Genomic DNA, 17,036 nt, shown 5'->3' with positions numbered 1-17,036 from the left:
GGAAGAAATAATTCCATAACTATTGAAAATTCAGAATTAATAAAATTAATAATGCGGAAATTGATTAAAATCAAGAAATAAACGGAATTAATAATTCAGCAATTGATGAAAATTGAGAAGCGACATAAAATAAATGAGCGCTCTCTCCTCTTTTATAAAAAAAAATCTGCGCTCTCTCCCGAGACCGCACCGTCACCGTAAAAATATAAAATAAACTAGTTGGTGACGGTGCGGACGCGGTGCGGTGCGGTGACGATGCTCGGCTACGGTGCGGATATGTGTGAACGGCTGCACTGCTTAGCAAAGAATTATTCTTTGACCGCGTGATGACCTACACTCGGCCGACGCACGTGTCGGGCACGGTGCGGATATGTGTGTCCAGACCTTAAGGCGTTGCCTTTGGGTCGCGGCTGAAAAGGTTAAGAACCCCTGGCCTGGAGCGACCCTTTTGTGGTTTGATCTAGATCCCTCTGGATCAGCGGTTCTCAACCTTTTTTTGACTTGCGGAGCCCTTTTAAGTAAAGTTATTCTATGGCGGAGCCCCGTAGGCCAATTTTTTAATTATTCATCAAAGTTACTGATCTATTTTCACTATTTAAAAATATTTATAATTACTTTTTAAAACTTTACTGTTTTTTTTTTATTTTATTTTCCTCGAGCGGCCGTGGAGCCCTTGTGTTTTTGAAAAATATGAAAGAAAACCATGGCCTCCACATCCTTGAGCGGGGCCCCTAGCTGGGATCTTTTGCAGACCCGCCTGTCAGACTGGCCCCTTCTGTAGTTAATTTAAAGCGTGAAAAAGCAAAAAATTATGAGAACTGTCCCGGGCCCCAGGACTAGAGCACTGTCACCTCTCCCCCCCCCCCCTTGTGGGGGCCATGAAGAAAACTTCCAAAATGTTGCAAAAAAAAAAATCGAGGAGACGACTTTGCAAGTAGGAAAAAAAATAGGGGGAGGGGAGGAGAGAATTTTTCAAAGTCCGTACTTAAAAATATTCGCATCATAATTCTGTCTTCGATGAGTCACTTCTGAAATTTTAAATTTCATTTTTTTTAAATTTATAGATTCGATATCGAGTGAAATGTACTTGTAGGGACCGGGTGGGTACCAAATCCATGCAAGTGCTTAGGGCCTTCAAACGTCTAAATCCGGCCCTGCGTCTACTGCTAATGCCAAAGGTGAACAAAGTTGCTAACTAGGCCGGGGCACTGCCCCAGGGCCGAATGGGGGCTCCACAAAAATGTTCACTTATTTTGCATAGTATCGACTCTTTCAGGAGGTCCCCCCAAGGAAAAGTCTGCCATGGGCCAGCTCCTCCTAGAAATAGACCTATCTCTAAGGCGTGCTGCCTGCTCCCCCCCCCCCTCTACCGCGAATGCTGCTGAAAATCATTAAAAAATCTTCAATGGTCCGAAAACATGTACTGCTGCACATTGCAGTGGATCGAAATGAATTCTGCAAAATAAAACCTTCAACATGATAAATATGAGAGATGAATAATCTGATTGTAGTTGTAATTATCATATGATTGATATCATATTAGTTGGGAAGATAATTTTAATCCTTGATTTGAATCATAGGCGTACGCGGAATTTTCTCGGGGGGGGGGGGGGGGGATTTAAATTTTAAATTTCTTTTTCCTTCTCAAGGGAGGTTTACGTTTTTTCCGGCAAAATAACACTATAATCTCGGCTTGGGGGGGGCGTACGCCAATGATTTGAATAAAGAATTAAATTCAAGTTGGTTTCGTTAAAAATACGGGGAAAAGCGGGACATTTTCGCAAAAGAAGTCAGAACAGTCACAATCACGTGAAAATGCGGCGGGATGTATGGTTAATTTAGTAGTAGGGGTTCTGATTTTCCGTATTTCCATCGAAGAAATATGGTTTTCATACTCTAGCGTCATTTGCGGTGGTTTCAAGGAATCCGAAACTCCCGCATTTTTCTTACAAGATATGGTTAGCAGACGAACAAGACAAGTTCACTAACATCTAGTCATATCTCTCTCATGTATAGTCTGATATTCAGTGGAGCCCCGAGCAAACGTCAAGGGCGAGAACCAATCAGAAGATGTTGTCAAGGTGAATTACGCTATAGCGATGCTACGTTGATTGTTTATGGTTTCACTGTATGCGTGATCGCTTATATTTGTGTATGTTTTTTTTTGTTTTGAGTGATTTGAAGTTTTGTTTATGTTTATGTCTGGACGATTTTGTATATATCTTTTCCTTTCTCTCATTTCAAACTACCAAGGGTTGTTTGTGAAGCTGGAGCTCTCCGAAGAAGCGTTTCTTCGCCCAGGGGTCCTCAGCAGCAGCAGCTAATGATGGCCGAGCGGGGCACCACGAACAGGAAGCGCAATAGGGACTTGGGTCCACCTCCACGATGGCTCAAATGCCCGAGGAAAGGGTTGCTGATCGTTGGTAAGCTACTCTTCACATTCACATTGTAAGCTTGAGCATGTAAACGCCATGAGTGTAACATTAAAAACTGTGCTATACATCCCTCGAGTAACTGGTTCAAATAAGTTATTACACGCGTTTTCGAGGTCGCTCACTGGCCTAGTTCCTTGCTCTCTAGGTCACTGCCGTGCTTGCACACCGTTTTGGTCACTCACATACTTGCACACTGCTTGTGTAGCAAGCTGGCCTGGTCTCTTATGTCCTCACATGCATGCACACTCTTATTATTGCACACTTACGTAATCCGTTTGTCTATAGCTCCTCGCATGCATCAATAGGAAGAGTGTGCATGCATGTGAGAAGTAGGCATTATGTAGTGTTCGCTGTGTCACTGGCCTAGCCAGTGTATAATGCCGGAAACAAAAAGGGGAAACTTTACGAAACGTTGGAGGATGTCTGGTAACCCTTTCTTTCAAACAGAGCACAACTTGAATCTATCAACATCTACGGGCAATTTACTACTTGGTGAGTTGTGACGGAAGTGTAAGTGTGTGTACCTAACAGTCTGGGTGCGTATCTAGTGTTGTGTCTGATTTTTCAGTGCTGCCATCTATATTTCAAAAGTGTAGTGTAATGCTTGAATTACAATTGTGCCGTTTGTAGGTCTGTTGCTGTCTGTGGCAAGACTTTTTTTTAAAAGAGAGATAGACTCGCATTCACATCTCGAAGTTAAGAACCACAGAAAAACCAACTTCAGCTAACCACCGCTGTGGTGACAGTGGGGTTTGAAACCAGGACCTCACGATGCGAGATATAACCACAGCGGCATCTGGTAACCCTAGGGACCATGGCCAGGTTGCCCATGTGCTAAGATGCCATTGCTCATAAATGAAGACGTGTTCTCAGTTTTGGGTTTCGTGAATCTTTTTCCTCGTCAGGGATAATAAAAAATTATACTGGAAAACGAAGTTCAGGGGCCGTGCATGCTTTTACCCCTTGCAGAAAGTCATGGCCAATTGCACCATAGAAAAGTCTGACATGGCCCATGAGAATGTCTGTGCAATACCACCAGGGCCTCTAGTCAGTTGCAGGCCTCACAAAAGATAAACACTTATTGTGCATAATTTTTTCCTTTTTAATAGGGGCCACCAAGAAAATGTCTGTCCCAAGGCACCGAGAAGGTGTGCTGCAGCCCTTGATACTACTGATGTTGCAGTACCACCATCAAAGATACGAAGCAAAATTCTGCCATTTGGCATGATACCCGTCCACAGCATTACTCCTCTGCCATGGCGATAGATTTCCTAGACATTATGCTGATGGCAACTCTTTACACAGTACCTGACGTCCAGAATCACTGTTGATGCTGAAGCGTAAATCGTCAGGGAACATGACTCTGTACCGCTGTCACTGATCCCAGCGAATATGCTCATTATACCAACGTAGTCTATCCTCACAATAATGTACTCATAGCGAATGTATCTTATAGACTTATAGTTTATATGTAAGCCATAGCTGCCAAATGTCCCATGTCATCTGGGAGGCTTCCGAAATTCTATTCTATTTCCCAGACTACCAAAAAAAAAAAAAAAATGTATGCCTCCCAAATTCTGACTGAGATTGAAAAAAATCCTCACTTTGGTGGGAAATAATTATTCCCAAAGAATTTTCCCAGAAAAAAAAAAGACTTTCTTTTGTTTTTAATCCTCGAAATGATGCTACAAACATGATTTTAATTGTTGCCATTGCGTTAAATCATGACAAAAAATATTTAATTTTGGGAGAAAAAAGACGAAATTGCCAATCAGCCAGTGTCCGTTCTGCCTCTTGACATCTGAAATTGACAAGATGACCTCTCTCTCTCTCTGTGTGTCTACTTTGACCATATGTCCCGTTGCAGGCCAAATGATTTGAGTTGAATGTAATAATAAGTAATTTAACATACTGGTTGGCGATGATTAACAACTTCACACTTTCTGGTGATGACTTGCGCGATGTCATATTTTTGCAGAGGATTAAAATCCGTACATGGTTTTCTGAAAATCCTGTTTATATATTTTTTTTTTTGTACAGAATTAAGATCTGTGTGAAAATCTCCTTAATTTTTATTCTTCAAAGTTGGCAGCTATGATGTACGCCAATATTATTTATTCACCAAGAAATGATTCTCGCACATGTGCGAGTGCCCGTAGCATTAGCGAAGTCTGCAGCTATTCTGCCTATTTGGCCAGCAGTGGCATTTCTTTTTCTTTTTACCACTAGTCAGGCATATCCATCCTCTTGAGGTGTGGTGATCCTCCCACACAGGGCCGCAACTAATGGCGAGCAGGTAGAACAAGTGCACCAGACCTGGGAATGCAAATTTCACAATTTAACCTATTCTTCAACATTATAAGGGGGATGCCGATGTAACGAAAGTCATTACTTCCCGGATTCCAATTTTATCTTTCCTAAAATAATTTCGCCAGACAGATGACAATAATGATATGACAACTATTTCATTTACTTAAGACTTTTATTACAGCATTAATCTTCAGATTTTACAACAAAACATTTTAAGTCTCTGCATAACATGCATCGATAAATTTCCTTTTGAGTTTTAGCTTTAATATCACAGATTCAAAACGTTCTCACCTGATCTGCCTGTCGATTACACCCTTCAGGATGTCACTGTCACAAGAACGCGAACAGTTCACTTCTTGATTGATCCGTGTGATCTGGAGAGGGGGAGGCTCCATTGCAACATTATCACGCGTCCGAAGAGACGACGAACCCGACGAATATCCTGTCACCGACGAGAGCCGACATCTCATAGAGACTTCAACACAGGCTGAGGGATTTTTGACTAGAAGATGAAGAGGACGATCAATAGATTAAATGGTGCAGAGGCACCCTGCTGGATCATCAACTCATTGCTTCCGGAATGAGGCGTGGTGAAATGAAATGTAACGATCACCGTCCAAGGACCAACGCGTCTGTTCGCTGCACACTACCGGCATATAAGGGAAAATTCCCCATATCTCACATTATTACCGGAACCAATTCGTATCGAGATTCGACAGTGCTAGAATCAAAGTTACATTTGAGAAATTTACATATTCACATGAACTTAGAATAATATTGTAGAACTATGACATTCAGCATCTGGCAGCATAAAAGATTGTAAACGTGTCGATCGGCGGCACGTAATCTCACCAATCGATCCCGGAATCAATGTAAAGGTAATAAAAATATAAAAATGACTAGAAGAGGACCATTTCCAGCGGGGCCTAAATGGTAATGTTACACCAAAATACGTGCTTGCCCCAGCTGACTAAGTGCCTGGTTGCGGCCCTGCTCCCATGTCCTCCAGCACTTCACAGACGTATTGCTCAAAGACATAACCCTTCTCAAGTTGAATGGGAGCCTTGAAAGTTGAATGGGAAAAAATCTCTTAAGGCCTGTTTACTCGCGTTAAGTGATTAAGTAGATGCTCATTGGATAATTTTTGTGGAAGCTAAGTCCAGCTAGCGCATGTGCATCAGAGGGAAGAGAGAGATGTCTTTTTTTAAGCTTATAGCTCTCACTACCACAGTAATGTACCAAATTCATTCGCAGAAAAAATCGGTCAATGTGGGAAATTTCTTGGCATTTGTAAGAAATTCTAAGGCTTAATTAAACTTAAAATTTAAAAAATGAAAACTTCACATTTTAATGTGCTGCGCTTTATTTAACATTAAATACTTGACTATGTATTTTATCAATGGACGGCAATAAATTTGTTTTTGGATGAGTGGGAAATATTCTAAACCTGCTCATTCAATGTATAATTAATCCTCCACACCAGCGCCTGATTTTTCTTTTTTTTCAACTCCTGGAAGTAGGTCTCCATAACTTCCACTATTTCCCACATAGATTGATTTTTAGCTTGTCTGTCACATTAGTTTTCATTTCTGTAATTCAACATTCATGGCGAAGAGATTTTCTTGAAAAAAAAACTTGAAGGATGTGTCTTCTGGTCACTTCGTCATCCTATATTACAGATGCCGAGGAATTCCAGTTAAATGGAAGTAGCTGACGGAGCATAAAAACAGGTTTCACGCTTAAGATCAAAGTTAAACATCCCCCAAGAGCGAGCAAAAAGACCTCTCCAAGAGTGCAGGCACATGCGCATAGGTCTACTTAATAGAAAAAATACAATCGTCTTAATTTCACTAAAATAACTTACTAAATTAGCTACCAAAAGTAAAGCTCTAATTCAATTGGTTGACTGTAGTGTGGGAATGGAATGATATCGATGTTTATGTTTTGACGTTTGAGCGCACCAGTTTCAATCATGCATATGAAAAAAGTGCTAAGCAAGAGGTGATGTGAAAGCTGAGAAAAGTGTGTTTCTGTATTATTCAAACGAGATTCCATATTCTGCCTATGCGATTGATGGGGGGAAATGGCATTCATGACATCTCCTAGAACCACTGGTATTTCTAGATCCCCTGGAATGGGGGGGGGGGGTCAAACTCAATTAGATCATGAGTCATTTGCTTTCAGAAGTGGGCCATCATTTTATTAAAATTTAGTAATTAAAAAATCAATAATAATTAAATTAATAATAAAAAAAATTTTCATTAGTAATCAAAGTTAATTATAAACATTTTAAAAACTGTTCGATTGCAGTCGAAGAGAAGTGGAAGAAAAATGATAAATTAATTGAATCGCTAAACATAAAAAAGGTGTGTCATGTCTTATTTTCTACAAGAGACAATGACCGCTTTTTACATTTAGCGATTCATATTATAAATCTGTGTTTACAATATTGATTTTCTGTCTGTGTGTGTGCTATCTATATAAATCTACAGTTTTCGATCTATCGTATTCAAATTTTGCATATTCAGTCGACGCCTTGTATTCACAGTTTTTTTCCCTTCATTGAAATTTTTTTTTGTCAACACTAACAATCGTCATTCACGTGTTTTGTTTACAAAATTTGAGTTGTACATGTTTAGGATGGCTCATTTTTCTTATACTACTGATGAAGTTTCGAAAAGACAAAAAAAGTGAAAACTTCACAAAAAAATTGATATATTGCCCATGTATGCTTGTGGAGAAAGTAAATCAATTGCTGTTGTTGCCCGCCACTATGGAATCAACGAATCTACGGTGAGATGTATCAAGAAAAAGGAATCTGAAATTCAGTCAGCCGAGGCTCTAGCTGCACCTATGGCAGCGAAAACTTAGCATTGCCTACGGGACCCATGTGTTTCTTATAGAGAAAATGCTGTTTTTTGTGGGTTAAGACTGCCACAGAAAAGATATTCCAATTGATTGTAATATTATAACGGAAAAGGTGGAAAGTTTTACTCTTCTATAGGCCTAAAGAAAAGAGCTGGTGAAACGTCCATTTCATCAGAACTTTATGCAAGTAAAGGTTGATTTCATAGGTTTAAGAAACGATTTGGAATACACAATGTAAAAAATCACTTACGATCAAGCTGCTGCCGACCCGGAGGCAGCTAGAAAATTTCCAAGGAAATTATAAAAGACATTGTCACGTTAGCGAAACAGGTGAGGGGAGAAAAGTTCAATGATATGGATATAGAAGAAATTGAACAGATAAAAATTAATAGCAATTCAGAGACATTAACTGAAGAGGAATTAATGGAGCTGAGTGACTGCTCCTGAAACTGAAGCTGTACCAGATGAAAAAGATCAAGATAAAGAAGTAAAGACCAGTTTAACATATGTTACATAGTGGAAGGGCTTCACAAGTTTAAATCAGCAATAGATTCTTTTCATGATATAGATCCTTCTATGGTATGTGCTTCACATGTAAAAAAATTAGTAGAGGAAGTCTTATCAAAACATACTTCAACATACTTCATGATATGAAGAAGCGGCGAATAGAAATCACAGTGTTCTTTCAAGAAAACATCTCCACCCTCTTTTACATATTCTTTCCACCCCTGTGTCACCCTGCTTTTCTCCTGATGTTCAATAAATGAGATATACAAAAAAAACCTATGGTTTCGGTTATTCGCGGTCACCTCCGGAACGTAACCCTCGCGAATACGGGGGGGGGGGGGGGGGCGACTGTATACCAAATATCACCCAACTGGAACGATAGGCTACTTTGATAGTGCGTCAGAGATGGGCAAAAAAAAGGCTGTCGAGCAACAATATAGTTCCTGGGGGCCCCCAACAATGGCATTCAGAATGTTTACTTTCAGAATGTTACCATGGTTTTCCCTAGCAATGCATTTCGGACATGCATATGCCTTTACAATGGTTTGTCTTTTCATTAATGCTGCCAGTATTATGTGTAATAGTTTATGCCTTTTTATGATGGTTTGTCACTTTTTCAATCCTCCCACAAATTGAAGAAAACCCGGGCAGCACCGGGTATTATAGCTAGTAAGTCATAAAATTAATTCTAACTACTGACCAAGATTTTTATTGGTGAAATCTGCCAGCACATAGAAAAATAATTTAAAATGTTATCTTGCAAATGGCTTTTGAGCAAATCCAGTTTGCACCTAGAATTTTTCAATGCATCATGCATATGTGTTATTAACTACAGGGGTTGGACAAAATAATATTAACACCTGTGAAATGAGACATCACTCGAGGAAAGCTGTCATATACTTCCGCCCTCTAGTGTGGGAGAGTGCCACCTAGCGGGCGAGAATGTGCACACGTCAGTCTAGTCATAGCAGTGATAGAGTTCAGATGTGAAATAGTATATTGGGGGGCATTAAAACTTTGTTATGGTTTTCCTCACAGATTTCGAAAGAGGCATGATTGTTAGAGCCTGTCTTTGCCAGGGCCACAGTAACGAAAACGGCCACCCTTGTTGGTGTCGGGAGAAGTACTGTGTTAATGGTAATGACAGCCTATAGCAAACAGTCTATTAATAAAGATTTTGTCTCATTTCACAGGTGTTCATATCATTTCGTCCAACCCCTGTATCTTTCCCGTGAGAAGTTTTTTATTTAATTTATCCAAATGTCCTGTAATGCCAACTAAGAATGCTAGTTATTGCACCTGTGTCTTATCATAGGAACAGTTTTACCCCATTTAAAAGATAGAACAAGGATATTTTTTTAGAATTTTATGGCAAGACAACAAAAAAATTCTATGTAATGTGAGGTAACATAGGATGTGTCCTTTCTTTTTCAAAAATTTCGGGAATGAGTGCTGCTTGAGATCAGGCGAAGTTCAAAGTGTTCGTCAAAGGCCTGAGAATGCTGCCTTATTTTCCTAATCTTTGCAGTGGACCTGCTGATAAATGATGGGATGGAAAGATTGCAGTTTAATAATGTCTAAATACATTTCCCTCGGTTTTGCCAGCCATTGCTGATGCACCACCTTTCCACACTGCTACGAGTTTGTGCAAAGGAGATTAATATTTTTCTTAAGTGCATAATTTGACGCATCCAAAATTTCATCGAACACTATATTGAAAAGCAATGTACATTTGGAGACAAAACTTGTCACGCAACTTATATCAGCTGTTGCTGTCATTCTTTCAACCACAATACATCTTGGTATAAAAAAATGTCATGAAATATTTGCATATTTTTAAGGCAGAAAACATGGAATTTTTGCGTGAATGTGAAATTGATTTCATTATATGCAGTGGCTCTCGTTGCTGATTCATTCTGTTTCATTATATTTTTACATAAATTCTTCGTACTTTTTATTTTAAAAAATTTATTTCAAAATTTTTTAAATAACCCCCCACCCCACCCCAGCATTTTTTGTTTCTTATTTGGTTCGCGCAGGCTGCCAACAGTTAATTGGGGGCGCGTTTAACACGCCCTGCCCTAAAACTACCGGAGCAGTCTTTTTGACTATTGCAAAAAATACATGATAGAGCTAGTTGTTGCAATTGTGTCATTTTTGTTTTCAAGTTGTAGTAACAGGCACACCATTATGCCATTGTGTAATTGTATAATGAGCCACGAAACACTAGATTACACATTCAGACTGTTAGGTACACACACTTATGGAACAACTCACTAGGTAATAAATTGTCCATGGGGATAGACCTGAGGTATACTCGGTTTGAAAGAAAGAACGCTCCCTAATTACATAAGAAAACAATGGTCCTGTCCAATGAAATACACGATCTATAAGGTCACTGTACAATTTTTACTCCCTCTTAGTTGACCCTTTGACATATAAGCCTGGGGGTGCATCTGCACAATGCATGTTCAAAAAGAAAATGTGCTTTACCCTTGACATTCTGGCTCCTACGTGTCCAATTTCCCACTGAGTTTTTGTATGACAAAAAATAGATTAAAAATACCCTTTGTTAAAAATTGTTTTTTCGGGTTCGAAGACCGTCGTCCGTTTGAGTTTGTTCTCAACGTTTCCCCAACACTAGTGGTTGGCATCATCAGGAGAATTGATAAACTGGATCAAAGTCAAGTTTTCCGGAGTCTCAGGTTGTATTTATGCACATAAGTGGCTTGAACTACACTATTGTTTTGCGATTGGTCAGTTGATTCTATGGCTGGCAGCGTATTGTAAACAGTTGTTATGCTGGTAGAACCTGATTGGCCGAGAGATGTCTACCAGCATAACAACTGTTTACAATACGCTGCCAGCCATAGAATCAACTGACCAATCGCAAAACAATAGTGTAGTTCAAGCCACTTATGTGCATAAATACAACCTGAGACTCCGGAAAACTTGACTTTGATCCAGTTTATCAATTCTCCTGATGATGCCAACCACTAGTGTTGGGGAAACGTTGAGAACAAACTCAAACGGACGACGGTCTTCGAACCCGAAAAAACAATTTTTATCAAATGATGGCCGCGAAAACCTTATAGACTAAATACCCTTTGTGTTTGCTTACGCTTGAAATGTAACAAAACATGGACGATGAGAAAATTAGTAATTTTATTTCCTGGAAAATGCATTAATATAGTACAGTAGAATTTCGGGTAACAAGCTTAATTCATTCAGCTAACATTCTCGTTAACCGAATCGCTCGCTATTCGAATCAAACTTCCTCATAGAAAATAATAGAAACTCAGATAATTCATTCCACAACTAGGCCTATTCATTCACATAAAAATTGCCAATAAAAACGGCATTCATTCCATTGTATAACACGATAATAATATAATAAATAATACAATATATGTGTGAAAAAAAATATATATATAGGCCTATATATAATTAATTTTCTGTGTGCGTGTTCTCTATACGAATCTACAATTTTAGATCAAACGTCACCAAGTTTTGCATATATATACCAAATGGGATCCGACTTGAATGCTAGGCCACTTTAAAAGTTGGTGAGAGCTGCGCAAATGCCCAAAATGGGCGAAAAATTGTCGGACAACAATATTTTCTTGCCCTCAGCAATCACTTTTGGAATGTTTACTTTGGTTACCGTGGTTCCCTAGCAATGCGTTTCAGACATGTATATGCCTTTACAATGCTTTTTCGCTTCTCTAATCCTGTTAGTATATGTAGAATAGTTTATTTCTTTAAGCTCTTCTGGAGTCTTACATCAAAAAATTCAAAATTGCAAATTATAATGAACATTTTGTTTTAATTATTGTAATAAATTAATGTTTAAAAATAAAACATTGTGTAATATGCAAAAAAATGCCAAAATATATAAAATGCCATCATTTTATATATTTATTGTGTTCATAACATTGTCCAAAAGCATTCGTTTAGGTTTTTGATGGTTTAAACAAACAATTTTTTTTTTTTTATGCTTGTCATGTCAGAAACCCAACCTTAAAGGGCGGTTTTGCTGTTGAAAATTTGAATTTTCGTTCCTTGTGTTTCCCCCCTCCCCATACCTGTTATGAAAGTCTGATCGTAATAATATATTTTTTATATCATTTTTCAGGTAAGTTTCTTCCCTTCAAGACTCCTCTAGATGACAGCTTCGATGAACTCGTGCCTGCAGAATATTCATTTTCGCCACACATGATGGTCAACTCGCTCAGCAGTTACAAGGTAATTATGACCGATAATTTGGAATTTTATGTTTTCTTGTCAATGACTGTTCCAATGAGTTACAGTTCCAGAGACTTTTCACAATTTAACATTCACTTCATTAGACATTTCAAAGTTAGATTTTTCTGTACTTAAATGTTGATATTTTGCTGACTTTATTTTGAAATTTTGTTTGTATATTGCGGGGTTTCATAAATCTTTTAAAAAATTTAATCCTTTAGAAATCTCAGCATATATTTATTCCTTGAAAAACTGTCGAATGCGTGCACAACTGCTTCAGTCCGTGGGCAAGATATGCAGTGTTTCTGCCATTCGCAGACCAGAAACTTGGGGGACATAAAACCCATATTGTATGGGACATTCCTGTCATTTTTTTCATCTAAAGCTTTTTATATAAAAATATCCTTTCTTCTCGTATTTTCAACGAGGCTTGCCTGAACTGTTATTGGTTACTGAAACCAAGAATTGAGATTATTTTGATGACTGACTTAGACTCACAATATAATCTGCATATAGATTACACCCAGTGGCCAAAAAATTGGGAACACCCTGCTACTCACCACTAATATCGTGTGAGACCTCTTCTGACTTTGATGGCAGCAGATATTCTTCTAGGCATGGATTCTACAAGTTTCTGAAGCCGTTGAGGAGGAATATTGTTCCATGCTAACAAAATGGGAGCTCTTAATTCCCTCAGATTAGAAGGTGGTGTTTCAAAGCTTTTAACAGACCTCAATTTTTTTTCAACCTCGTCCCACAAATGCTCAATCGAGTTTAGGTCAGGTGACTGGTGGGGCCATTGAAGCAATTGAAACTCTCAGTCATGTTCTTCAAACCAGTCTGAGATGATTCCAGCCCCATGGGAAGGTGCATTGTCCTGCTGGAAATAGCCATCATCAGGAAACATTATGGTCATAAATGGGTGCACGTAGTCAGCAACAATGTGGAGGTAGGCGCTGACATTGATGGATGTTTCTAGTGGAGATAAGGGGCCAAGAGTATACTAGGAAAATGCTCCCCAGACCGCGATTCTGCCACCACCCGCTTGAACAGTTGTCATGTGGCATGCCAGATCAATGGCTTCGTGCTGCTTGCGCCACACATGGGGCCCTTCCATCAACGACATGGAGAAGAAATCTTGACTCGTCAGACCAGACAACCTTCTTTCATTCTTCAAGTGTCCAATTTTGGCATTCTCCAGCCGACAAAAGCCATTTTCTTTGGTTTTGCAGCAAAATTAAAGGGACTATTGTTGGTCACCGGCTGTTAAAACCAATTTTCCTTAAGATCCGTTTTGTAGAGCGTATGGATATGTTTTGCAATGATCCTGAGTTGTATTGCACTGAAATTTGTTGCACTGTAGCTCTTCTGTTCCTGCACACAATGCGTGTCAGTTGCCTCCATTCATTGAAGACTGGATACTGTTGCATGAGCAAAACCAAGAAGGTTGGTGACTTTGGAGATACTGGAACCACCCCTTCAGGCACCCACAATCATGCCATGTTCAAAATCACTCAAATATCTTGTTTTTCCCATGAACAGGGGCGAATTGCAACTTTAACTGGTGCTTCTGACCGGGAGAAAGCTTTTTTATCAGCAGATTTGGTTTATTATGTCAGTGCATGTGTTGCATGAACGCGTTCGAGTGAGGGACGTTCTTAATTTTTTGGCCACTGAGTGTATATTATAATAATTGACTTATAATTATAGTCCTATAAAACGTAAGGGATCACAAAAACTATTTAATTATTAGATTTTTAGTTTTAGTTTGTTTTCTTTGGATGCTCTTAAACGGTGCACATAATTTTCAAGTTGATTTAAGTGAAAGAAAGACGCAATTTTCGAACTGTAAAACCTTGATATGTCGTCACCTCAAGTTATCGAAAAATTATGACGGCTTAAGCAGAGTGGCGACTTAAGCGGAGTTGGAGTTCCATGGGGGGGGGGGGGCCTGGGTCGGGAAAAGTAAACAGAAGGCCTCAACTTGGGAAAGAATGTCTAATTTTTTTCAACAAAAATATTTTGTTTAAATTTCAAGCCCTAAATTAGTAGAGCCCATGCTTTCTATGATTATTTATTATCCGTGCCCGTTGCACTTTGGCTTTAACTTGATTAATTTGATTCTTCGATTTATATAATTTTTGATTTCCTTGCACTATATGTAATCTTTGACATATCAATAAATTTTGGTTTTGCCGGAGATGCCCTGCCTCGTCCCCCCCCCCCCCCCCCCCCAGGAATGGGCGAAGTGCTTACGTTGCTTCTTGCGACAGAACTTGGGTGTCTCGCAGTTTGTCCAGTTTCTCCAGTAGAGCCCATGCAGAAATGAGATCTAGCTTGAACAGTCCCCAACATTCTAAAAACCATAGTCGGCAAATGAACACTTCCCCAGCGTATTTCGTTACTTAAACTGTTCCGTTTGGGTATATAAGGTATTATGGCGACTTTTAAGCATATGGCAATGCTGTTAACAAGCTTTTTTAATGGGAGCCATAAAAATTGTCTGTTCCTCTTTCTCAAACTTTTTTCATAGTGACGACTTGACCGAAATTAGTGACAAGTAAATGAGGGTTTAATAACATTGTGGTCTATGAGAACTAGAAGGGTCTGAAGAAAAATGATGACTCAACCGGAGTGACGACTTATCAAGGTGAAGACTTAACGAGGTGATTTTACTGTATGTACACTCCAAGGGAGAAATATTCTGTTTCCATAGGTTAGTTGGTAGAGCACTTGTCTGGCAAATGAAAGACTGGGGTTTGAGTCCCCGTATGGGCAGAGATGAATTTTCTTCCTTGTAATCATTATCTCCAAATATATAACCAGAGTCTTTCAAGAAATCTTGTATTAACAAGTGGAGAGGACATTTCTACATAAATTTTACCAGACAGTGACCATGATTTCAGCACTATAGCTTTTAACCAGTCACCTGGTTATTGTGGCCATGCATAACTGTGGTGCCTACGATGGCAAATGCTGTCATACTGGCGCTGGTTATTCTGTCTTTATCACATGAATATGGCAGAATAATTTCATACAGCTGCTGCCATCCACACAGCCATCCTTGTACTTTATTATCTCACCTCTGGATGGAGTTAGTTGAATAGTTATTAAAGGTCTGAGATTATTATTACTATTATTTTCATCTTGCTTTGCAAAACTGCATCCCAAAACCTTTTTTTTTTTTCATATTCCCTTGCAAAGATTCATCTGTTTTATTTTACTCTATATCTTTTAGCAGAGGTTCAGCTGCTATGTATCCACATAAATCCAATCAGCAGCATTTCTTACAGTCACAGGACATATTATGAACCTAACCCCCCCCCCCCCCATGGTTTTCACAAGCAGCAGAGGCTGACAGGGCTCCAGCCCAGGACAATTCTCATCATTTTTTTGTTTTTTCATGCTATAAATTCATCATAAAGGAGCCTCAAAAGATCACAGCCTAGGGTCCCTGCTCCAGGATGTGGGTGAGGGCATGCTAACACATCCTCTTACTTTTGGGGTGTCATATTACCTCTCAACACATTCCCAAGTGTTAATTTTTTGCGAAGGACCCTCTCCCTAACAGTGCATCATGTGGACTATTTTACACTTTCTATCATATATAAAAACATATATAAAAAATGCACTTGTTTGTGACTTTTCGGTTCAACAAGTTGTCCTCAGTTTGCCTTACTGCATCCCATTTGAAGATTGTTGGTGATTTTGCAGTTGGATTGTTTCACTGTTTCTGTTTGATCCATTCAAATTAATTTTTATCCTTTTGGTTTTGTTTTGACTGTGATGATCGCTGACTGATGATGATAACAAAAAAGCTCTCTTATAAGAGGTGTGTTGTGTGCTGGAAAGCTAAAAAACGAAAAGAAACCAAGTATTGGTGCCCTGATTGTGGTGTTGGTTTGTGTGGTTCCATGTTTTGGAATATATCACACAAACTAAATACTAGAGTAAGACTTTGAAAAAAGAAATTTATATATATTTTCTATGTTATAATAACATATATTCTGTGTTAATAGTAACATACAGGGAAAAAATATTCTGAACATGTATCATTTTAAAATGCATCATTTTTAACATGAATTATCAAGAAATGTTTTTCTGCATTCATTTTTGAACTGGAACAGCCCATGCTGTCATTGCATTTAATTAAGAATTGAATATTTCTATTTAGAACACTAATCAGTAATTACTTTTATAATTATTATTATTTTCTACGGTGATTTTAAATGTACCACAAAGAACATGATAAACTTGGTTTTAATGTTGTCATAAGAAATTTGATCCAAAAAAATATTTTAATAGCTTCAACCTGCCAAGAAAAAAGGATGAAAAGCGTGTGCCATCTTCACAAAAACGTTCACCCCTGGTAGCATTGGATAAATTAAAATTAATTGGCCAGTTGACTGGTTAAACATTCCATCTGAATAGACTGTAGAGATTATCACTCACATACACAAGCTTCCATTATTCATTAGCATCTGCTCTTAGCAGATGCTAATGAAGAACCGGTAAAACTCCAGCTGCCCGTTTAAAGACAAAAACTAGTGTGTGGAACTGGTAATAAAAATAAGGGAAAAAAGATCGAATTTAAAAGTTAAATTTAACATAAAAATTGTATAGGAAACTCTGGGGTAATTCCTAAAATTTGAATTAACAAAGTTCAAATTA

At 38.6% G+C, this 17,036-nt stretch overlaps 1 protein-coding gene across 1 annotated transcript in view; it reads left to right on the top strand.

Moving 5' to 3' along the window:
- Nucleotides 1-2,075: 2,075 nt before the first annotated feature.
- The window catches only part of mRNA-cap (RNA guanylyltransferase and 5'-phosphatase mRNA capping enzyme), a 52,542-nt gene continuing 37,581 nt past the window's right edge, over nt 2,076-17,036 (top strand). The window contains exons 1-3 of the mRNA XM_089251974.1: nt 2,076-2,152; nt 2,254-2,423; nt 12,256-12,365. Coding sequence (XP_089108100.1) covers nt 2,324-2,423; nt 12,256-12,365 — 210 coding nt within the window. The 5' untranslated portion in view covers nt 2,076-2,152; nt 2,254-2,323. The remainder of the gene's footprint in view (nt 2,153-2,253; nt 2,424-12,255; nt 12,366-17,036) is intronic.

Source organism: Pholcus phalangioides, unplaced genomic scaffold (assembly GCF_987345545.1).
Source record: "Pholcus phalangioides strain wild (caught in Gottingen) unplaced genomic scaffold, Ppha-v1.0 ptg000028l_1, whole genome shotgun sequence".
Taxonomy (NCBI): Eukaryota; Metazoa; Arthropoda; class Arachnida; order Araneae; family Pholcidae; genus Pholcus; species Pholcus phalangioides.
This window is presented reverse-complemented; position numbering and strand designations above follow the sequence as displayed.